The sequence below is a fragment of the Falco punctatus genome (assembly GCF_963210335.1).
Source record: "Falco punctatus genome assembly, chromosome: 1".
In the NCBI taxonomy this organism is placed as follows: domain Eukaryota; kingdom Metazoa; phylum Chordata; class Aves; order Falconiformes; family Falconidae; genus Falco; species Falco punctatus.
Genome location: NC_137580.1, coordinates 44203793 through 44228845, shown reverse-complemented (window position 1 = coordinate 44228845; position 25053 = coordinate 44203793). Strand labels below are relative to the sequence as shown.

The 25053-nt window shown below is 43.7% G+C and overlaps 1 protein-coding gene across 4 annotated transcripts; it reads right to left on the bottom strand.

Moving 5' to 3' along the window:
• Nucleotides 1–422: 422 nt before the first annotated feature.
• IMMT (inner membrane mitochondrial protein) lies at nucleotides 423–24919 on the bottom strand. Of its 4 annotated transcripts, none has more exons than XM_080400080.1 (15): nucleotides 24758–24919; nucleotides 18310–18386; nucleotides 17676–17865; nucleotides 16000–16120; nucleotides 15254–15334; nucleotides 14089–14190; nucleotides 11148–11284; nucleotides 10021–10124; nucleotides 8379–8514; nucleotides 7430–7559; nucleotides 5389–5403; nucleotides 3578–3801; nucleotides 2228–2359; nucleotides 1711–1840; nucleotides 423–1380 (listed from the first exon to the last, which is right to left on the bottom strand). In XM_080400080.1, the coding sequence occupies exons 1-15, from the start codon at nucleotides 24800–24802 to the stop codon at nucleotides 770–772; spliced, it is 2235 nt and encodes a 744-aa protein (XP_080256206.1). In that variant the 5' UTR covers nucleotides 24803–24919; the 3' UTR covers nucleotides 423–769. The 4 variants fall into 4 exon arrangements, with proteins under 4 accessions (XP_080256206.1, XP_080256207.1, XP_080256209.1 ...); XM_080400081.1 differs by having other exon boundaries at nucleotides 15254–15331; XM_080400083.1 differs by lacking the exon at nucleotides 24758–24919 and adding an exon at nucleotides 24058–24204.
• Nucleotides 24920–25053: the final 134 nt, after the last annotated feature.

Here is a 25053-nt window from a genome sequence, read left to right as displayed (position 1 = left end):
AGCAAGTGAGTGCTAAGTATGATCAATCTCTACTGGTAAGTCTTAAAGGAAAGGTAAGAGAAGGAAGGAAGGAGCTGGGTCTTTACATGAGCTCCTGTGGTTGAACTGGTCTGACTTCTAGACAGAAATACCTGCTCTTCTAAAATTGGTCTGACAAGAACCCTAGAGGGGTACAAGTCCACCAGAGTATGTGCTCTGATACCAGCTTAAGTACTCATACAGGGGTGTGGGTTTTTTCTTACAGATTACAAGAAATGTTAATTTCTTAAAAATTAATGAATAGATGTATTAGATCAATGAATTCTCACTCTGAAAGGAGTAACAGAGATAAGTTTTAGTTTCTTCAGGTTGGTCACAGAGAAAGGCTGATTTTACGCTGCCCAGCTGTATGTGATGTTTATATAGGAGACTGAACAGCAGGAGAAAGTGGTTGAAGTCTTGTTTTATTCAGCTGACAAAATGGCAAATCATTAATGGCAGGTTACAAACATTATTTGGGTTGGATCACAAGCCCGCTTGGTAAGATGGGGAAATAAAATTCTTACACAAATTGTAGAGAAGCTTCCTGAAATCAGTTGTCATGGTAACTCAAAACCAATAAAAATACAACAGGAAGTGAAGTTAAATACAATGCAAGGAAACAAGACTGTACCCGTGCTTTGATTTAATGTTTCCAGCCCCTGCCACCAGTGTGGTTTACAACCCTTAGAAGATCATGGGATTTCTTTCCAGCACAAAGAACTGCTGAACTGCCTCCAGACCTACCATCCTAGCTCTGCACTTGAGTTGTTCCTAACCCCACAGCACTGGCATACGCTGTCAAGATATCCACAATTTGTTTTGTTTCTAGGGTCATTCGAGCTTCGGTCAGCCAGTCGTGTGCCACTCTCCTAGACTCTCCTCTTAACTGGTTGACAAATTTAGCCGCCAGCTCCAGATCTCCGTGTTCGATGCAATACGAAGCGTAAGACAGTAATTTAAACGTATCCAGGTCGTCAGGGCTGAGCTTGGCAGGTGGCTTCAGCTGTTGAGGGTGAAACACAAGCAGCGACTGCAGGTAAGACAGGAAGTACTGATACAAGCTGTTTCTCGTTTCATCGATCATAGCCACACGTTTGGCCAGTTTTTGGACTGTGTAGAAACGTGCTCGGAGGGCCTCTTCGCTGTACACTCCCCGCGTCAGAGACTCCTGAGGGAGAGCTGCTGTTAAGGCTTCCGTAAACGCGTTATCAGAGCAGCTGGCTTTGATGGCCTTCACCGCGCTCTCCAGTGGTTCTGTGGGACTATCCCCAGAGGCTGTTTTCATGCAGTATTTGAGCGCTTCAACGGAAAGCCACAGCTGGTGGGCCTTTCTGGCTTCCTCTTCTGCTACTGCGTGACCTGCAGAATAAACCAAGAGGACTCTCAGCTGGGGCACACGTACAGGAAGAGTGTTTTGAATACAAGCAGCAAAAGCCATCCCTCTAAACACTGCTTTCAAAAGCAGCCACCCCCTCAGCACTTGAGCTTAAAGCAAGTCTGTTCCACAATTCAGGGTTGGAACAAGACAACGGCTTTTGGGAGAACCAGCTTTAGAGGCGCGCAGCTGGGATTTGCTGGGTGCCCTGTGGCAAACCCAGGCTGAGCCCGGGTTCAGGCACCCAGGTTTGGGTAACAGGCCTTTGGGGATCACAGCTTCAGTCGTTCAAGAAATGCGATTTCAGTGCTCACTCTCAACTGCTTGCTCAATTCCTTTCAGCCTGGCGTAGGCAGTGTTTATATCCAACGTGAAGTTGTCGAGCTGCTCCTGAGTAAGGCGTCTGAATTGCATTTCTTGTTCACTGAGTTTCTCCGATAAGTTCTGAAACAGAGCGAGATACACCTATCAGACCAGAAACAGCTGTTTAAATACATTTACCTTATTTTTAAGATGTTTCTATAAGTCTGTTCTTCTTGCTTGGGACAATGCATATAGTAAATACAATATACCAGTAAGAAACCTTATTAGGGTGAATTTAACAGTTACTACACTGTCAAAAATTTCTCACCTATAGCAAAAGCTTAAGGCGAGTCTGAATAAAACCTGTGTGTTCAGGCACTTTGTCATCTCTTCAAAGAGCAGGCCTCCCTCCCCAGCCCACATTTCAGTCTCCCAGAAGACAGTTCAGGACTCTCGCCTTGTGAAGTGTGCACTTTGCAAAGGTTCAAATAATATCCCCTAATTTCCTTGGGGACTCTTCTCCCTCACCTGCTCAAACTCCACCTTTAGTTCCTGCTCCTGGATCTTAAGAACATCTCTCAGATGGTCTGTGTGGGCAGCAGCCTGCCGCCGGAGCTGAGTCCTCATTTCGCTCTCCATCACCTCTCGGACTTCTTCAACCTGTACACACATGAGCCGTTGTTATTACACTGCTATTTTTCAACAGCTTGTCACACACTATGATTATATCATACATTAGTACATGGTACATCTTACAAATTTTGTAGAAGTGGCATTGGCAGAGCCCATATTTCAACTTAAAAAGCTGCTGAGGTGCATTTTTATAGCTGAGCCTTTGTTAAAGAGGAGCTTCATGATCCATAATGGCAGTAACTGGTGCTTACCCACTAGTGCAGTTATCACAGTAGTATATATATAAAAAATACAGTAACGTGTCAAACTAAACACACAAGTGTTTATAACCTAGCTTCCAAACCAGACTTCACCTGTTCCCTACGCTCTGTAATGCTGTCTGAGACAGACAGTCTAACAAAATGGTAAAAATGGTCATACCCCTTTTACCTGATCTGGTATAAAACAGTGAATTTAGCAGAAGGAGCATGGTGCAGGTTCATTTAGGAGCAGTTGAACAGTTTTCTTGTTTCCTGATTCTTTTTTTTTAGAAAGGATTGTGTCACTTCCAAACTTCCATTAAATGCAAAGATGACAGTTCAAGCGACTTTCAAAAAGAGCTCTAAATTAATGCCTCTTACTGTGATGCCCTGAACTAACAGGCTATAGGTGACATTCTTAGTTCCCCTCGTTTGTGCAAATATTTCAGCTAGCAGCCGGTGTTGAATCCCATTTTCATAAACAGCAGGAGCATGTGGCACATGTGTCTGCTGCAATCCGGTATCTCAAAAGATAAAACCTCCAATGCCCAAATCCCTACATTTGTGCATTGCATTTGGTCCGCATCGGAAGTGGCATTAAAATTCATGAGTTTTCATAGTCCTTTTGAAAGAAATCAAATCCCAAACCACTGGCAAAGAGAACAGGATGGAGATGCCTCCTGGAGGAAGGACAGAAGGACAACACAGCCCTAAGGTGGCCACGCTGGGTCAGATCAAGTATCTATTTTGACCCAGTAGTCCTATCTCCAACAGCAGACAGGAAACATGGAAAAGTCATTCCCTGTTTCGCCACATGGTGTTTCCATTAGAATTCCGGAGGAGTTCCCTTGCTCAACATCTCCTTTCCATGCTCAGCCTGGGGGTCACCCTATCGGCAGTCTCCCAACACTCAGAACATCCCGGCTGCTCTTCTGTGCACTCCCATTTAGCTCTTCTACATCCTTTATAAGCCAGAGATTCACCCGGGTGTGTGACGCCACTTTACCTTTTTCTCCTGTTCTATTTCAATCTCACTTTTGTGATGCTCCAGTGCTTTAGCCACAGCTGCCTCAAACGCCTTTTTATCTTCAAGTTTCTGCTTCTCCAGGGCTGACTCGATGTGCTGCTGTTCCCTCACTCGCTGCTCTGCCAGCTCCTTGTTTAGCTGGTCAATGCGACGATGGGCGTGTGCAATAAGAGAATTCAAGTCGTCCGTCGATAACTGGCCAGCTAAAGGAAACACGGAGCGTTAGGAAGGTCTGCAGGGAAACTGCCACCAGGGTGCTTGTCCACCTCCCACTCCAGCACTCCGAGGCTGCACACGGCTGAGCAGCGAGCAGGTTTTATGACAAGTTTTTCTGAGCACCTCAAGCCCTGGAGTTGTGCTAATGCCCACCTAATACCACCTTCTGAACCCCACCTACAAGCAAGTAGTTTCTATCCAGGAAAGAAATTATCTTTGTTTCTCTGAAATTACTCACAGCCATTATTTACACTCCCGTATCCAGATCACGCTCAATTAGAGGAGACTGTTGACCACTCTGTCCGTTTCTTGGTCTTTACACCACCGTGTATCTTCCCCGGTGACAGCACTCAGGGCAGCAGGATACCTAAACCCCCCTGAGCATCAGCTGGGTACAAGCTTACGGAAATTTGATCCTGAGAACACCGAACTCACTGTGAGAGACAGCCAGAATTACACTCTCTCTTCAACCATCCTCCAGACCAACTGCTCCCCATCAGATTTCTTGCCCCAGTTTGTACCTTTCAGGTTTGTCTACTTGGAGTGCAGCAGGGGTCACAACCACACTATATTGGCTAAGAAGTTTGCCATTTCTCTGCTGAGAGAGGAGGTCGACACAAGTTACACCTGCAGCATTTGGTGATCTGAGATTTGATGGCCTGAGAATGGCATAGGCTCTGTAAAGTGCCGCAGCTCGTTTGGCACTGGCTACCAGCTAAATTGCCTGTATGGAAAACTAGGCACTACTCGGGAAAATGTTCCTGCAGGATCTGAAGGAAGTGAAATTCCACAGTCCTTCAGCCATCCCGCTGTGGAGTGCTGGGGAAAGGAATGGCACAGGAGGGCTCAGCGCAATGGTGCTCGTGTGTCCAGCAGGGAAGCTGATCAGCAGCACTAAGCTCAGCTGTTGAACTTTGCTACAGACAGAACGAGGTTTTACTGCACTCCGGTTTTAAATTACATTTCTTTAATCAAAAGGGGGGAAAAACAGAATCAACAAGTTAACCAACACATCTAAAAATCAGTCGTGAAGATTAGATTTGGAGAATCAAGCCAACTTCAGGTTAAATGCATCTGGTTTTGGTGACGCAGCTCAGAGCGGCCCTGCGTGGCTTTTCAAGCATACAAAGTACCCAGACATTTCAGTGGCCTCAGCAGAAGCTGGTGCCTCCAGCACCTCTCTCGGGCCAGGACTGCTGCCAGGTGGGCCTCCTTGAGGACAAACACCACCACACAGCCTAACCAGCACTAGCCAGCATTTCTGTTCCTCATTGGAATCTCAGCAGCACGCATCGACTGGCTTAAATTCACAAAGAGAAGTTAAACCTGGCTTTCACGAACCAGCAATCACACCGACCTGCAAAGTGCTGCCAAAGTCTGTGGTTTAAGCTAGACATGCCAAATTAGTGGAAAGGATCCCAAAGCATACCTCAGCCTGCAGTGTTTCAGGAATGCCACATTTCACCCCTTTGTTGATACTGGCTGTAATTTAAAGCCACATACCACACAAACACGAAAAAGGACAAAGAGAAGGGAGGACATTCACAAGACCAGAACAAGTTACCGTAACTCACCTAAGTCAGTTATCTCTGCAACAGAAAGAGGAGAGGTTGGAAGAGTTAATGCACATTCACTACAGCAAGTCAGTCACCCAAAAGTAAAATAGAAAATGAAAAGCCTCTTATCTACAGTGACAAACATGAGTCCAAGTTTTTAGGAATTCAGGAAGAACAGTACGTCGAGTATGAAAGTTTGTATTACAGGCAAGATGTAGCCCAAAACATCCCAACCACTAAAATCACTTGTGGAAACCCACAGATTGACGCTGAAGTTTAGCCAAAGCAAGGAATACAAGTCTGAAGTAGAGAAGTGCAACAGGACACTGGAAATTTTAGTCTGACATTTCTAGGTTCTTATAAATCAGAAGTGGTTGGTTAAGAAACAAATTCCCAAGCACCAGTGAGTCACAGACCCAAACAGGTCAGTCCCATATACTTCAGTAGGTCTCATCGGTATGAAACTGAGTGCATGGAAGCTATCAGACTCCCTTTCCTCCCTCAAAAGGGCAGTGATCACAAAAGTCAAGAGATTGTCCCTTCATCCTGTACATGGAAAAGCAGCTGCATCTCCAGGGTGCCCAAGTAAATTTTTTTCTTCAAACTAATTCCCCAAAAGCAAACTCTGCAAATGACTTGTTAATTTAAAATGTTTTCACCACATGTACTGGGTGGGTGGTTGGTTGTTGTTTTTTAAACAAAAACTGATCATTCCAGAGATCTGTATTCATTTAGCTAGGAAAATTACTTTGTGGACTAAGGTCCACCTTTCTAAAGCATAAAGCAGCATTAAGAAAGAGCACATTGTAATTCTTCATAGTATACTTCAAGAAAACTACAAAGGCAGTATTAATACCACTTCCAAACAGTAGTTATCACATCTTGTAACTCAGAAATAGTCATGACAGCTCCCTCTGAACGCTGAGGCTAGAAAAGTCTGGAGATCACAATTTATGTAAAAACCCTGACTGGAAGTATCTGGGAAATGTTTTTTAGGGAATTAATTTTTTTTAACTACAACAGGCGATAACCACTCCATGGACCTACGACACTTGAGTTCTTGCAGTAGCTTACCTACAGTAATGGCATATGCACACGGCTCCTTCTGCACCTTTGCTTATCTTTAAAACAGAAATACAGGTAAGTAACGGTACCTGTGGGCACAGAACGTGCAAAGGGGATTACTGTGGGTGAGCTAGTTGTTAAACCATAACAATTTCATCGTAAGACCAACTCCTTTTCTGCAGCGCTACAGTGTATGAACATTTCCAGCAGCTGAAGGTAATACATTTATTCCTCTAGTAAGAGAGAAACGAGAAACTGTCTAACTATGCTTTTGAATCACATTTCACCCTTCTTTCTGTTATAAGGAAAGCAGAAAAGAGCTCAAGTTGGAAAACCCAAGCACCTCAAATAAATACAAGCTCATAAGATCATCTCAGGCAAAGCACTGTAGTAGTAATAGCATCAAAACCCCTGATGCCTATTCCCTCCCTGCTTTTGTGCAGCACTGGCTATTGTTCAAGCTAAGTTACCATGTCAGTAGAAGTAATAGTAGTTACTTTAGAAGTAATATATACTGGGGTAGGTAGGGTATGAACAACGTACTCTCTCTTTCAGTATATCTCTCATTTCAGTGATGATCTAGAGAAATTCGAGGAGTTCTTTTATCACCCTGTATAGTGGTGTGTTGTAACCTATAATCCCAGGGAGTGGTGATGGAGCAACACTGATTTGATCCAGATCTGGAGTGACCTGGCTCTCTTCCTGGAATACCAGGAGGGAAGAGATGTTGAAACAACTACATGATATTTATCATACAAGAGCTACATTTTGTGAAACTTTCAGTACAGCACAGGTTGTTTCGAGAATTAATTAAAATAATCTCAAGCAGGTGTTATGAAGAGCCTTGTGGACTGATTTTTACTTCAAACCAACCAAACAACATGGAAATCAGGACGCTGGACATTCAATTCAGTGGCTGTAGTTCCATAAACAACAGAAACCAAAGAGACTGGCATGTTACAAGCCTGAAGTAACCCTGCCATCAGAGACTTACTTAGCCCCTTCCAGCCAGGCTGCACGTCAGGGGTGATACTGTCAAGCTCTCGCTGAAACTCTTCCCTAGCTGTAGCCACAAGCTCATGATATTGAGCTACTATCTTGGCCTCAGACTGTGCTGCCTGAACCTGTAACAAACAAAAACGAGATTATTTTTCAAGGCAAGTATTGAAATCGGAGGCATACATAATTTAAAGCCAGGCCCTGGGTTTGTGGCAGATTTCGTTACCCTCCAGCCCAACCAAAGCAAACTCACTTGGAAGAGAAAAAACCCCACCCTGCGATATCAAATTTCTCACGTACAGTAATTATAGCACACTGGAACTAGACAGCCAATCTGCAGCCTAGACAGGACCAAAAGAGTACCTTAAATTCAGTTTATATATTTAAAGATCTCTAGCTCTTTATCTCTGCTTGCAGCTGTCGTATAGGCCTAGTAAACTAATCCTGTGACAGCTGCCCTCATCAGCAAGTTCTGGTGCTTCCACTATTAGGCTAAATTCACTCAAAACCACACCTGATAAATTATCAGCTGTCCTGCAAAGGGAGATAAATTTCACATTTCTTCCCTGGTCTTCTGAGCTTTCAAGTGATTTATCCACCAAGTCATTAGCGCACATTGCTCCTGCTCCTCCCTAACCTCGTACTCTCAGTTCCTCTCAGAATCAAATGAAGAGAGTTACGGGTTGCCCACAGAAAGGGCTGACACCATTCAAGCTGGCTGGAGACTTCTTCAGGACAGAGTTCCAGGTTCTCACAAAGACCTTGTCATGCCTGACTAATGGTAGTACAATCAGCTCAAAGACCGAGTGTAGCTAAAACGCAATGGAATTTACACTTTTGAAATATTTAACCTACTACAGAGAATTTGGGAATGGGAGGTCTGCGCAAGCTGCCAATTAGCCTTTACTCTAATGGCAATTACAGACAGTCTGCGGAAGCATTACCTTTTTCACTACATTGTCCAAATCAACTATCATATGATGAAGATTTTCTTCTGCAGCAATAATATGAGATTTGGCTCCTGCAATCTGAGACTTCTTGGCATTCTCGATGACGCCTTTCATCTTCTCTAACTCTTCTCTGGAAAGAGAAGAAGGTGCTAATTATAATGCATGCAGGTGTCATGCCATAACCCCAAAGAAATGTTTACTTTATGCTGTCTGTATTTACAGGAAAATCTACTGGATAACTCTACTGGTGTTTCCCCATCTACCAGCTCTATGGCTAAGAGGCTGCGATTAAAGATTATTTTTTTCCCCACAGCCTGAAACCTAAAGATGTCAATGTGTCTATTCCACATAAAATAAGAAATACTTCTACTGCAATTAGTACTGAAGACTTAGCTGGAGGGGGAAGATGAAAGAAAGTTAACTGAAAGGAGTTAATATTAGTAAAACTAAGTTAGTATTAGAAGGCAGACACTTCCATCACATAACAGACTATCAAGGAAACATTTTTAATATAGACTGCTTACTCTTGCAGAAGTGTTTGGACATGGTGACTGGTGGAGATAAGTGAGGATGGGAGAAAATTTATAGAGCTCTGTAAAGATAGATTTTTTTTTTTTTGTAATTAAGAAAGAACCACTTTCTTCTAGCATAACTGGAAATAAAGGAAGAAGTGAAAAAGCGTTCCTTTTCCAAATCCATTCAAACCAAGGGAGGTTTCTAACGACCTCACTGGAATAAGGAACAAGTTTTAAAATAAATTAATAAGTAAACAAAAGCAAAGGCATCCAGTAGAGCAATAGAGAATGAAAGCTGGCACACCTGGGGTTTGCACTGACCTCCTAATGGTTTTTAGTCAGCACAGCAACTTCAAAGATAAGTTTATAACTTTAATAGCAACTGCACAGCTTCAAGGATGATGCTGCCCTATTAGCCTCAGAAACATCAAAGGGTTTCCATATTTATTTCTATCCTCATTACAAGGGCAACTTGGAGAGATCTGTCATCTCATTTTTGCTGCTATAATCTCTACGCAATGAGTCCATGCACCAGACTGAATGCACGTCAATGTGGTTCACACAGAACCTCAGCTTACCAGCAGCGCTCCACTGCAGAATTCAAGTTTTTCTTAGCCATGGGCTTAGTAAAAATCTAACCTCCAAAGCAACTCTGCTGACAGATGTAACTGCCAAATGACGCTGTAATTTTTCTTTACAACTAAAATCAGCTAGTCATGTTACTGACTCAATACCCAAAGAGTGCAGTCATGGAGTTCTTACAATAGATTTTATATATGACAAAATTATCCAAAAATAATACTAGAAGGATTGTGGATTTTTTTGAATTTTACTTGATTTACCAACCAACACTATAGATAAGTAATAAGGAGATAAAGTTTTTAAAAAGAATAATAGGACTGTATCAGACTCTTTGGTACACTGAGGACTATGTGCACAGGCACCCAAGATGTACGTGTTGCAAATTAAAATATTCATTAGTGCATTAAACCCTTTTTTTTTTTTTTTTGGCACAACTGTCAGTTTAATATGAACACAGGTGACTGCATACTTGTCTGCCAGCCCTTGCATGGGCAATGCACACTTACCACTCAATAAGGCTTAAAACCCAAGGAACTTACTTGGCTTTCAGAAGAGCATCAGCAGCTTCATCCACTGCTCTCCTCCGATCCTTCAGCGCTTCTTCCAGAGTGCGCCACTGAGATGATTTCTTCTCCCCAGCAGCCTAAGCACAGATTCCCAATTAGGGTCATTACAATCATTAAATAAAGAGAGTTATCAGAAAGGAAAGCCTGTAGAGATTCATATGTCACCACACATTTCACTGAGATTGAGCAACACTCTTCTGTTTTACCAACAGAACAGCACAGCAGTCGGTAAAAGCGTTTACAAATTATTTTTCTCTTCCAACATTTTGGTTTGGTTTTGTTTGATTCTTAATAGTTTTTTCCCACCTGAGCAACAGCCATTTGTCCACACAGAAGAGCTTGCGTGAGGCTCACTATGGTGCCACAATGGTTTCAGAGGGAATCTCTATGTGTACTGAAGTACTGCAATACATTTAAATTGCTTTTAAGCTTAATACTTAGAGTTGCTTAATTTTAAAGCTTAATACTTAAGCTTAAAAGCAAACGCTTACACTTTTTTTACTAACTACTAGATTAAATCTCAACTGCTTGTTTAGTTGCCCACATACCCCAGCTCAATTAACTGAATTATATCCTGTACTCCAGAACTGAATAGGCAGTACCAATTCCACACAAACCCTGTCATTAGCACACCAGAACCATGAGTGGGATCACTCGTACATCCCCTACTCATTTCCAGATGAGAAACAAACAGTCCAGCAAGAAGATTTTGGCAAAGGGAATAGTTCAATGGAATTATCAGAGTGGACAGCATGATAACCCAACTATACCTAGGTAAAAAAAGGGGCTTGGGAATTAAAATACAATGAATTAAAATGTAATGTGAAGACTATGAATGCATTAACTTGAACTTTTCTTTTTGCAAAAGAGAAAGAAAGGAACTGGGGGAAAAAAACAACTAAAATTCAAAAGCAGAACCACTGTATTATTCAACCACACCACATTTCACAAGTGGAAAGATTAGTTAAAACTGTGATAAAAGGCACTGCAAGAAAAGCTTCCAAATTAATTTTTAATTGTGAGATTAAAAGTTTTTCTGAACACAATGCAAAAAAAAAAAAAAAAAAAAAAAAGAATTTGCCCCGGTTTGTGCAGTCTACCTCAGAATCATCCATAGCCTCCTTCAGTATTTGTGAATGGGCATTCACTGCTTGCACAGCAGACTCCTGGGCAGTAATGGCCTGAAGGGTTACACGAGCAGTTGTGCTTAGGGCTCCTTCTAGAGTTGCTGCAAGGGCTGGGGAAAAAAAAAAAGTCAATAAAACTACAAGGAAAAGAGCTTTATATTCAGTAAAATAATGTTACATCCTCTGCATCTCCTTACATTTTCTATGATCCGAAAGAGTTGGTCAGTTTGGGAACTACATCGCAGCCTACAGAAGAAGAAAGGTCACCAAAACTCACCCCTTACTTAGAAAAGGGGTATTGAGGCGCACGTCTGGACTTACAGCAATAAAACTACTCAACAGAAAACCTTTGCCATGTTTCTGCAGCAGGGTGCATTTAGTCCAGTAGGTAGATCTCATCTTCACTTGTTATGGTCATTAAGAGAAAACAAGTAATTTTCCTATCTTCCACAAGGAAAATATATTCCAAATAGAGTTAACCTTCCTAGCCAAGAAGGCGGTGGCCTCTGCTACCTGTTCCTATTGGTACAGAAGCACAAATGGGCTATTAATTAGTCAAGCTGCAACCCAAACAGAATGGTTGATCGGAGTGAGCAATGTCTGCCTTCCTGGAACCAGACACATTTCTAAGTAGTGGGGTAAGTAAATCCACCTTTCCAGTAAATAATCCTCCAGATTTTTTCCGTGTAACATCTCAACTTCTTCACTTGCAGAAACAAGTCCTTGTACGAAGCAGACAGCTAATGACAAGCCTCTTGTTTCTGTTCAAGCTGCTCTTCTACACCACACAAAGCTCTGAACATGAGCAAGCAGCAGCAGACCACAAGTCTACTCCAAGGCCATTAAGTCCAGGCTTGTGGATCCTCCTCATCCCTCCTGTGCAACAGCCGGAGGCTCAGACCCTGGCTGAGGACCAAAGCACTCTGAAGAAAGGCTGAGTGTGGTCGACACATCTGCCAACACCCCGTCTATGTGCACAGTGGTCAGACAGGTCAGGTCAGACACAGCACACTGCGCCAGCACCTGTGCCACCATCAGCCCTTTCCAAGCAGGAAGAGTTACAGAATGAAACAGGCCGTAGCTCCCACAGCAAGCTGAAGCAGGTCCAGTAAGTGGCCTCAGTACTGTTAAACTCCCTTTCAAGCCTATTTTCGTTGGCTACACCTATGTTAACAGTAAACTTTCACTTACTTTAAATGCAGCTTCTGTTTAGCATCCTTGTAGTCAATGCCTCTAGCCCAACCACCCCAAAGACTCCTTCCCTCACTGCAGAAGGTCTGCAGAACCACTGCAGTCAGCAGTCCCTGGCACTGCCAAGTCAGAAGTCATCCTTCAATACCCATCCATTTCTCCAAGAGGACAGTCTCCCTCGTCCTCATCATCACCAGCTGAAGGAGGACACGGAAGCTTTCTCACACTGCAAGCAATCCACAGCTTGAGCTGTGTTTGCTTTCAGAAGGAAAGTATCAAGGTAGCTGGCTACAGATTGCCCAGGTATGCTAGACAGCGAAACACCATCTACCAAAAAAATGTCTCTATTTTTCTGGCTTCCCCTCAGACAAACCAGGCAAGGACCCAAAAATCTTGATTAAACAATCATGCTGCAGCCAAACCAAGACCAAACAACAGCCCAGAAGTATTTAAAATCTAACAAACCAAGTGGGGAGCGAGGGGGGGGGATGCAAAACTCATTGTTTTGAGCAAGACACACACAGAGAACGTGAGTTTTGGGACACAGGAAAAGCCAGACCACCTCTCAAGTAATACAGCTGGATTAATAGGTCTGAGTTAGGACCCAGGCAAGGAACTGTCATAGTTCCCAACCCAGAACCTACAGGCAACTCTTCCCAGAGCCTTGAAACACCATCCCTGAACCACTACCGAACAGGTCTGCAGCAGCTCAGTAGACAAGGACCTGAGGACCCCAGAAGATGGCAAACTGAACACGGGTCTACAGCGTGCTCTGCAGCAATGAGTCCTGTGAACAGGGCTGCATCAAACAAACACAGACCCTACAGATCAAGCAAAGGAATGGTTTCCCTCTAATTGGCACTTACAAGACCACAACTGGGCTACAGTGTCGCATTTGTGAGCCTCAGTATAAGAAAGACACAAACAAACTGGGGAAGAACAGCGGAGAGGCACTGCGGTGGTTAGGGGATGGGAGCACATGACAGATGACAGGCTGAGGGATTTAGGCTGCTTCTGGCCTAAAGAACAGAAGCTGAAGGGGTATCTTTAGTGATGCCTTCCACACCTAAAGGGGTGTTACAGAAGACATTGAACCAGATTTCTCAGAGGTGCCCAGAGAAAGGGCAAGAGGCAACAGATCCGAGTGCAGCAAGAAAAATTAATTGGATGTTACCAAGTTCTGCATTGTAAGAAGTGCTGGCAAACCTGCTCAGAGAAGTGGAAAAATCTCTATCCTTGCAGAGCTTCACACATCCAGAGGAGAAGCCTTGAGCAACCTTCCTCCAGAAGGATCATTATACTTTTAGAGGGTGGTTGAACACTGGAGCAGGCTTCCTAGAGAGGCAGTCGATGCCCCAGGCCTGTCCCTTAACACCATGCTTTAACTTGGGCAGCCCTGAACTGGCAGTTGGACTGGATGATCACTATAGGTCCCTTCCAACCAAAACAGTCCATCCTACTGTAACCTGCCCCAACTCTCCAAGCAGGGGGATAAAACTACAGACCTTGGAGGTCCATTCCAATCCAAAATTTTCCGTAATTGTTTACCTCTTAGTTACCTGTTAGTGAGTGGAAGAAGCTTCAACACCACTCATTCTGCCAACACAACACAGGGACAACAACAAAGAGGTGCATGACTAACTTTGAACTCTAAACTTAATACAGTCCAACAAATCTACCATCACATACAACGCCTACAGCAAAACTAACAGTATGGACTTACCTGCTATCTTCTCTTGCTCTTCTTTGTCTTGCTGGGCAAGCCGGGCTGCAACTTCTTCTGGTGACCGTTCTTTTATAGCATGGGAACCTTCATGTTCTTTACCTATTCAGAAGTTAAAAAAAAAGTTAAACTGTTTAAGCGGAGAGTCCAAATTAGAATGTGGATTGCTTGTAGGGAAGTAATTTTCTTTTGAAAACTAATTTTTATAGTCTGTATCACTTTATAAATCTTCTGCATGAAGCCATGATGAAACTACTTCAAGCGGTTTTTATACCCATAATTACAAAGGCTGGTCTCACATCTTAAAGGTAGTAGTATGGATACCTCACATGCATCTGTAGATTTTATGTTGTCGAATTACAAAAATATACAAGATTCAGAAGTGAAAGGCAAAGCAAGAAGCAAAATACACTTATGGAGCCAAGTCTAAGTTTTAAGTGAACTTCTGTTCTGATTTTTTTTTCAGTTCTCCTCTGGCATGCTTAGAGTCCAGACAAAATAAAGATTAGTGAATCACAATTATACTCTATTGCCTAGCCTAAGGCTACTCAAAATGCCTGTAAGAGTGAGCACTAACCTAAGTTTACATTTGCACTGAGGAGAGACTCCAGACCTCTCAGCCTCAAGCTGCAACAAAACCTATCAGGTTACCCTTTAATAATGCTGATGCTAACTCTGAGGAACATCTTCACTTACTGCTGGCATACGTTTTTAGGAGATGTGTTCATACATAAAGAAATCAATATAATCTCATCCGGAAGACACTACTGTATAGAAAGAGACTATCATATAGAAGCTAGTGTTTCTTGCTGAGCTAAACAATAAATGCAGTGCCTTTGCTTGGCTCTGGGCAGACACACTTTTCTGAACAGCAATCAGAAAGCCACAAAGAGCAGAGGCAAACTGGACTGCACAAGTTCCAGTTCAGCATGAAGGCAGGCTTTCCTCTTGCATTCACACCTATACCTGTCCTAGCATCAATCTCAGCTTCTTAGCGTGTTTAAAAAAAAAAAATCTATTAATAGATGATGGAAGTTTTCTTCTGTGAAAGACACAAAGATTCACACCTTTAAAACTGACAAATACCAACACACAAGTAAGAATTTATGCACTTGAAGCTACAGGATTTTGCTTTTCTTCATCGTGTTCATATGATCTTTTTCACCTTCTTGGGTCTGTATCCCCGGAGCTGGCATCGACACGGCTACACCTGTTGCAGAGATGATCTGTGCTGCAGCCTTGCCTGCTGTTCGATACAGTTACAGAAGAAAACCAGTCAGTATACATGCGCTACAATGTAAGAACAGAGATGTAAGATTTTTTTTTTTTTTTTCCCCTCTGTAGAAACATATGGTTTGGAGACTGATATTATTATTCCCAGAAAAAGAAAATTTCCTGGACAAACTGCAACCAGATATTACACATACACACACACGTGGCCAGGAGTGATAAACGTAAAAAGATGACATAAGTGCTCCTCTCTAAACCAGTTCCATTTGATCTGCCTTTAGAGTAGCTCAGTAATTGTGTAAAATTAAGCTTCTTGCGCTTGCAAGAAGAGGTAAATGGCCTCAGAGTCCAACACCCACAGTGCTCTTCCTTCTGAGTCTCAAATCTAAAATATGCAGGATAGTAATTGTTTACCTTCGATACCAAATATTCTATGAAGTAAATAAATTTCATAAAAAATAGCCAAAAACAGCCAATGGCATTTTAGGAGAAAAACAACAACAACAACAAAAAAACCAAACACCAACTTATGACTGAAAAGAAAATAACATTAATTCTAAGAAATAACAATTTACTCATCTTCAATAATTCCAAAGGACTACTTTAACCTACCCTAGCCAGTATGATATAGGAGATCGTTGGGTCCTTTGCTTCTCACTACATGACATTCTATACATTTACCTTCTTTTTCTTCCGAAGGAGCAACAGCTTCTGTTTTGCTTATCTGGGATTTGGTAGCAGGTTGTTTAGACTCTTTCATTACTTCTGCTACAGATGAGATCTTCAGTGGACCTTGCTGTATCTTGAAAAGTCAAGAATAAGAAACATCATCAGTTTTCCAAACAGCTTGTGTCTCATCGATCCCATTATAACAGAAAAGAACATCTCACGTCCAGACAACTGTATTAGAAATTTAAACTTCAAGGTACACATGAAAACAGTAGCAAGACCGTTATCATTTATTGCTTTGATTTTTAGTTTAGAAGGAATCTACAGTATTCACCTCTCCAAAACGGAAGGTGTAGTAGTGCAGTTTTCATGACAAACAAATACTAAGGTATGCATAAAAAACAAGTAATTCCATGTCCCAAATACTCCAAACACTTCTGAGTGCGCTGGACACTACAGATAATGCAGAAACTGTAACAATCACATGCACGTGAAGGTCTGAAACAGCTCCAGAAAGCATATTTTGATTATTTCCCCTTGGACATTATTTAGTCTATACAGGTATATCTTAAATCAGTGCAGTTGATTATGGGAATCACCCCTCCCAGCCTGTCCAGTTTCTAGGCAGTTTCTTTTGAAGTTGAGTGGAAAAAAATACGTAATTTTTTTAAAGACATGTGACTACATAATTAGAGATATGTTTTTAAAAAAGAACAAACATGATGATTTTGCCTGGATATCACTGAACAGAAGATGCTACAGGCATGGTGTGGGGTTGACAGGCATGCATGACTTCACTGATTTCCCTTTGAAAGGATCCAGATGCTAGTGTTCGAGGCAGACAAACACTTACTCAAATATTTTGCGAGGTTTTATGATATTAATCCTTTAATATTCACCATGCAAAGCCACCAGGCAAAAATGAAAGCATGTGAGTCAGGACGATGACTGGGCAGGTGGTAACTTTGTCAACTGACAAGTCCATTTTACAAAATTTACTAGTGCCTGGGAGACATTAAGAGCTTGGATGATCGCATGTCAAGTGAGCTAAAACCAGAATAGATACAGTCTTGGTTAATTGATATTCTCCCATTCATTAAGAACAGCTTTCTTAAACTCCAGTTTAAAATACTTCATGTTTCTTGAAGGTCAAATGGCTCCGGAAAGCTCAGGATAATTACAGCCAGAGCAGCTTTCTGGCATTCTTGGATAATTGGAAAGTGTTTGTTTTCAGACGCAGGAACACAGAAACTTCCAAATTCAATTTCCAGAGCTGTGCTGAAGGCAGTATCAGGTTGGCCTTTCTGCAGGGTCATGTCACCAAGATTTCAAAGTATGATGCTTATGCATGGCTCTATACCATTCAAAAAAGTTCTCAGTCCTCTTTAAAATAAATTTCAGCTTACAGTAAGTTTTCTAATCCTGCTACATCACAAGTAAAAATAAGTTTCACAACCCAAAGACCACAATCGCAAGATGATGATGGCAAATGTACAAGCATCACTGTTATGCAGCATGAAATAGTGCCTCAGTTCATAATTCTTAAAACTTCTTAATTTAAGATTTCTTAAAAAAATCTTAAATTCTTATCACACAGCAAAATGAATCAGAATTTGAGAACTAAGAGCAGATGCTCTCTTTAAAAAATAAGGAAACTGAAAGGGTGGGGGTGAATGGGAAACACTTACCGGTTTCTTTGGCATCGGTGCACTGTAAGATGCAGGACCAAGTGCCATCTCAAAGAGTTTATCAGAGTAGGGAACAGCCTTCTCTACGCTCTCCCGGAACTGCGTGTCATAGCTGGCATACAGGACGGTTCCACCTACTCCTCCACCCACAAACAGGACACCTGCACCAATGACTTTGCCTACAGAGACACTGAGGGGGAAAGAAGAGTGAAAGTTATGTGAATTGTATTACAGGATAAACATCAAACTGTGAGTCTTAAGCTTACGGCTGGGGACAACCACTCCGTTCCAGAAGTTTGCCAACAAACCCAGTGCCTACTGGGTTTTGAAGTGGTTTTTTAAAACCACTTTCAGCATCAGCAAAACCCTGGTACCATACTGGTTCATGACTAATCAAAAGATAAGACAGCAACCCACAACCTTCCTAGTAAATACTGATCATGTTGATTAGCTTCCTTCAAACCCAACTGAATCAAACAAGGAACACAAAACACCATGAGAATAAGTGTTACTCAACACAAAAAAAAACCATCCCACTGCTACCAATACGCTCTCGTTTGACACTAAGGAGCAGATTCCCTCTTGCTCAACACAACAGGAGAACCAACTCCACCCTTCAAAACCTTCTACGTACCCAGACTCTCCCGAGGGGGTAGCATATCCACGGAACAGTTGTAATGGACGGAGTGACGCTCTCCCACACCGGCTATTCTGCAAGGGGTAAAGGAGGCAAGAGTTAAGCAGTGAGCACATTTAAACATCCCTTCACCTCAACAGCGGTATTGGATCGTTTGCTCCATCACCCCATCTTGCACACCCTCTGAAGGAAAGCAGCAGCTGGCACTAGGGCAGTGATGCTGGGGTTTGTTTTCCCTGAACAAAGATGATGAGCTTTCTCACATGCAGCTCATAGGTTAAGATTTAAGAAGTAATCAGGCATTTTGAAAAACAAGCCAACCCCCCCCCCCCAACTAAACCAAACCTAAAACCTACCCCAGCTTATGCATTTATTTTGCCTATTTATGTTCCCCACCTCCCGTCTGGGCAGGACAACTGCATTAGTTCAGATGTTCAGATTCTCTTCAACAATCACGTGCTAGAACAGCTTGGCTGCGAGCAGTGCAGAAGACAACAGCAGTTACTGAAATACTTAAAACTATGAAAACCTATATTTAATACCTAAAACTATTTCTATTTCTGAAGACATATAAGCGGTTCTCTTTAAGCTTGCAAACCAAGACTTCCTCTTTAAAAGAATTAACAATGCATACACTTTCCAGATAGACTTCGGATTATAATATAAATTAAATCACTATATGAAGAGTGATATTTCATTATATTCTACTTAACAGAAATAAGATTACCCAAGATTTTTATCTTCTTCATATTTTAGCTGAGAATTAAGATTTACCAGAAAGACCGGTTAAGCTGCTGTAGCCTACAGAAGGAAAAATGCTGTCCCCCTCAGGTGTTTTTTTCGCCCCCCCCCCCCCAAGAATCGCTAAAAGAGAAATACAGGACTCTCAGAAAATCAGTGTACACGGCACAAAAAGAAATTTTCCCATGCTGGAGATATTTTTGCTAGGAAATTTTTCTTTAAAAACAAAAAGAAAACTTGGAGATGCTTCACTACAACAGAGAAGGTAAGTTTCTCTATTTCCTTCTGCATACGGCAATATGTAAAAATTACAGTTCTTGTGGTTTAGGTTCCATCCTTGTCCAACAGCGTAGAGAGGATAGGCAGGAACACTGAATTCTTATTCTTTCCAGAAAGGCAGCCAAACCATTTTTAATTAGTAACAGAAGCATGTGTACAGCAACAGGAAACATGCTCTTCTTACCCTTGAGACCTTCACAAGCCCTAGCTGTGCTCTGTGGTTGATTTTCTCATTACAATGGATAGAACAGGCAACCAAATAATAAATTCTGTAATATTTTCAATTATTAGACTTGATCGCCACAGAAGCACACACTGAGGCTTCACTGCTTCTTTCAAGGGGAAATTTCACTAATAAAAGCCTCTTAAATAATTTTGTAATTGCCTGCTCAGTGTGCTCCTGACTCTCAACAGGTCCCTATTACACCATGAAGCATAGAATGAGCAAATTATTTCAGCACTACGCATACAGTTCAATCCAATAAAATAATAAGAAAAAAAAGTTATCTTCTGTGGATCAGGTCAGACTGAACTTTCAGTCCCTTCCAACACTTTGGCTGTATGTTATTTTGCCTAAATCTCAACTGGATATAAGCTGTCACTCCCAAGCCCCTCGCCAGGCTTTCTGGAGGTTATCTCACCCTGTCCCCACCAGCCACAGCAAGAGGGTGCTTACAGCAACTCACTCCCACATCTTGCTTGGGCTGGACTTGCCTTCTAGGCGATCCTGGAGGCTGCCACAGCTGTAACCTTAACGCCTGGGCCAGTTCACCCATTTTCACATTGGCTAAAACCCCTACTCACACCTAGTGATGGCAAACAACACCATACCCATTTAGTTCTCCCACCTTCAGTAAACACATCTGTTCCCACAATTAGGAACAGGCTACGCTTAGGGAGCTAGCAGGACAGGGGAGAAAACCTGTTTCTCCTAGTTCAGCACTTAAACTTTGTACACCAGGAGGGCCTTTTTTGGGTGGAATTACTGGTTTTTAGTTCAGATATTCTTTGGACCAGATGATCTTTTGAGGTCCCTTCCAAGCAGGGCTGTTTTACAACTAGCCAAATCTTCATTTTTATTTATCATTCATCAAGATAAAAGGAACGAAAATGCAGGTGCTAAATCTATGATGTTGGTTTCTCCCACTAGTGTACACGTATGGGGGTGATAACTAAACCCCAGTGAAGTCCCCACCAGCTCTTTCTTTCAAGATACTGCAACAAACAGAAATTACTGGAGCTGATCAGGGAACAGCAACCTGAAACCTTTAGGTATCAATGTTTTATGAACAGAAGCCCAAGTCTAATTTTCCTCCCTCACATCCAAATATACAACTACTACCTCCAAAAATCACTGATTTTTATTAAAAATAAGGTTTTTAAAAGCAGCATTTTTTGCTCTCTTTTGGCCATCATAATGATATTGCTTATATTTGCTTTATCACCGTAGTTTGGAAACTTACAGATAGTTTCTAACCTACCCTTTGCATAATTCCCATGCATTTGTCATATTTTAGACCCCTGTTATTTATTTGTAATAATGCCTCAAAGGATTTGGAAGAAATACATTGCATATGCTTTTCTATGCCCTGTAAAAGTAGAAATAAACCACTTGCTGTCCTGCAGAAGAGAAGACAGAGAAAACCTTTTGGATAAGACAACACACAGACAGCACAGATCCCTCTAGCAAGGGCACTACAAAACAACAGCTGTTGCCGTTTTGTTCTCCTCTTCAAGCAGTTCTACATGCTGTTCCACCTACTTCTTAAATGCTTATTATTTTACATTAATTACCTGCTAAATTATCACCATGAGAATCACTTTGCAGGGTACATCATACCTTCACTCTGGTTAATATCAAGAGCCCCAATGAGTCTAGCATTTCAGGTTATCCACACGGGCTCACCCTGGCAAAGCACTCAGGACAGGCACAGCAGAACATCATTAAATACCATACTCTGCCTTGCAGGCTTGTACTTCACACGTCACTTCAAATAACCAGATACAGACACACCATCCTCTGCATTCATCCAGTTGCAGCTAAACATCTCCTAGTCAGCAGGCTCAAGCATCTTGTCTCAGAATTTGCAAAGAATAAGCCCACAAGACACAGTTTTCTGCTACATGGGGTTTGTGTACTTAAACAGAAAAAGCAAACCAGAAACTTTAGAGGAAATTCATCTTCGTAATGACAGAGGTTAGGTGTAACAGGGACATCTGACCACAGAACTCCTTAATTTTTTATTTCCCATCATTCAAGACTTCTGCCAAATAGCATTCCTTTTTACAAAAAGCTGTTTGGGTTTTTTTTTTCAAAGAAAACTACAGAAATACTCCAAGTAAGGGAAGAAGAGTCTCTCTGCAGCACTGTACATGCAGCTGAAAACATTTATGAAATCACTGTGATGAAGACCTGCTTCTCACAAAGCCACAATTTCAATTCACCTGTTAACAAGCTTACCAATCCTCCACGCACACAGCTCACAGAGAAGAGGACAGCATTTTTCCCAGTCTCACTACAAGACCTCTACTGAGATTTTTCCATACTTAAACCTTCACACTGCTCTGGCTTTGGGAAGCAAGCAGTTGCTTTGCTGTCCCCATCCAGCCACACTCCGTTTCTCAGCTCTCTGTCTGCTCATGCAACTGAGCATCATCAAGGACCTGTTACCCCACAGTACTGACCATGTCCAGCTCTCCTTAGACAACTGGAGTCTCTTAATATCACAAAACAGAAGCAGACTTGCCTCACTGGGAGCTTCCATATAACAGATATGTAAAAAGGGTTTATTTCCATTTGTAAAACATTGTTACTCCCAATGTTAAAAAAAAAAAAAAAAAAAAAAACAAACCAAAAAAAACCCACAAAAAACAACCACAACAAAAAGCCACACATTTCTTTGTAGGCTGTATCAAAGCAAAACAATTAAGTTTTACTAGCTGAATAGTAAGGTACCAGTGAGGTGTCATCACTCACAACAATGCCACCGTCAGGTCTGCAGGCAGATGACAAGGCTCTGGCCTGAGCTTTAGCTAACAGAGAAACTCCTGACCATGACATGAGACACAGCAAGTCTCATATCAAAAAAAAAAAAAAAAAAGAGGGACAAGAGTGCTGAAGGGGTAGGAAAGCCAAGAAAATGGAAGATGGATAATAAAATACAAAAACTGTGTAATTGCGGCTGCCTGGGGATCACCAGAGCTGGAATGGTGAATAAACCAATGCTGCTGCTCCAGCAAGAATGTGTCTGTTGAATGTGGTCTCTCAGGCAGGAGGATGCAGGCAGCAAGGATGCCTTCCCTTATTAGCCAGGCAACAGGCAGCACAGCCAGATGGAGCATCCTGCTGTCACCATGCTAGTGCCCCTTTCAAGACTGACATCAGCATCTGCCCAAAAAACTCTCAGCAGCCAGAGGGTCTTACTTCCATCATGGGAGTTTTCACTACTTGTGGAAAAGCTACCTAGTATCATCTCAGATCAGGTTAGCGCTTCTTGATTGGAGTCCACAGTTGTGCACATCTTGCAAAACAAGTACTACAAAACATTAGTGTCTTATTTCCAGTTTCTGGCTCTTTCGTTAGCCAAAAAGAAACAAGTTTTAGCTGCAGAAAGTCCATGGGCTCAGCCACAGCCTTCATGTGTATACACCACAGTGTGCCACAAAGCTTCCTCTCGATATCAATAAAAATGAAGCAAAACGTATAAGAAATTATTGTGGCTGAAACCTGGACACATTGCATGCCCACTTTTGCTGTTTAAACTAAATCTTTGTTGTATTCGGTCTCATCAGAAAACATGAATAGGGATAAAGGAAAAAAATTAAGTTATTTCTGGAAGTAAGGAAACAGCAAGGATACAGACACCAAACTTCACAGTGTGCTGTGGCATCTGTTTGCACGGTTATTCCATCAATGTTTACAGACCGAAGACACGTTTCCAAGCTGCAAAGTGCATCAGTGGCTTTTCCAGTGCTGTACAGTCATTCCAGACACATTCTTTTGAAGGCTAAATATATGCAAATAGTCCTAAATAATAAACATCCGCGAAAGCCTGTTCTCTGGCTTCTCAACTCCCAGCTAAAACCTTCCACAGGCTTGTAAACTCAGAGCCTTATTTTAGCGGGCATCAGATGATCTGGCCCAGAGAACTCTCCCGACTTAAAACGCAGCAGAGGAAACACCAGCTGATGTGGTGAAAAAGGTTGCTAGCTTTAAAGTGTTTTCCCCCCAACTACAAAGTCACTGGGGGATGAACACACAGCTTTTCCTTTGCTGAACTGTGTGAACAGAGTAATGAACAATGGAATTTAGAGCAGAGGATAAAAGTGATCTAATCAGATTATTTTTTGTTACTGTTAAGCAGACACCTGAAACACAAGCTGGGGCCTTAGCAGAGAAGTCACCCTCACCTATAAGCCCCTGTAGCTTCTTAAAGTTGGCCAACCACTTTAAAAATGCTCTGTAGCATATCATCACCCTCATCTCTGCTGATGAGGAAGGGCAAAGGTCCCCAAAATAGGTCCAACGGGCACTTGTCCTGTAGCATTGCATATTCTCTCCTTTTAATGTGAGGACTAAAGGACTCCCATAACGGCCACTCAGTACTGCAAGCCCCCTCGCACCCGCAAGCTGACGTTACCCCGAGCACCGGGACCCCCCTCGTTAACGACAGGGCCGGCCGGGCACACCCGCTGGGGTCAAAGCGGGGCAGGGCAGTGAGGTACCGGGTGCCGCAGGCCGGGGAGGCGCAAGGGAGGCCGCAGCAGGGAAGGCAAGGTCACGTCCTTCTCCACCAGCGAGCGGGCCCGGCCGCCCCACCACCGAGAAGCCGGCCGGCCGTGTGCCCCCGCCGAGCCCTGCAGCTCCTCCGGGCAGCGGCCGCTGCTACCCAGCACTGCCCCGGGGGCAGCACCGGCGGGAGAGGCGGTGGCGGGCCCGGCCCGGCTGAGGAGACTACGGCCTCCAGCACGCACCGCGGCACGCCCCGCCCCTCAGGGGACACCGGCCCGTTGGACGCCCGCAGAGGACTACAAGGACCGGCGTGCCTTGCGGGCGGCGCGCCCCTCCGAGCGCACCGGGCTGCCGCGCTGCACGCCGGGACCCGTAGTACAACCCGCCTTACCAGCGCCCAGCCCCCGCCCGCCCCGGCGCCCTGTTGGCACTCGCGGCCGCCCCTCAAACGCCGAGCAGCCAATCGCGGCCCGCGCGTGCCGAGTCATTCAGAGAAGACCGAGCCGCGGTTAGAAGGCGCGCGGCGCCTCATGCCCCGCCTCATCGCTCCGCGCTGTCCCCACTCGCCCCCGCCAACGGGCTCGGCACAGCCCGGGCCCTGAGAAGGCGGGCGGCCAGGCCTCGCCGGCCGGAGGGCGAACAACAGCGCAGGTGGCTCCCTCAGGGCTGCGCGCCGCCCGCCGCCCCGCTCACCTGCGCGGCCACAGCGACCCCCGCTCGGTGACACGCCCGCAGCATGGCCTCGGAGCCGGCGGCGGCCGGGGGCAGGCTGCGGGAAGGCGCCGTGCGCGGTAACTGCCAGCGCCGCCTGCCTCCGCCCCCCCCACCGCCCGTAACGGCGCGGCGCGCGTGCGCGGCGCCCGCCCGCCCTTCCGTTCCTCCAGGGGTGCGGCCGCTCGCCGCTAAGAGTGACGCGCGGCGTGTCCAATCAGAGGGGAAGGAGGCGGCGGTATGCAAATGTCCCGCCCCGCCGCCGGCGGCCGGCTGTC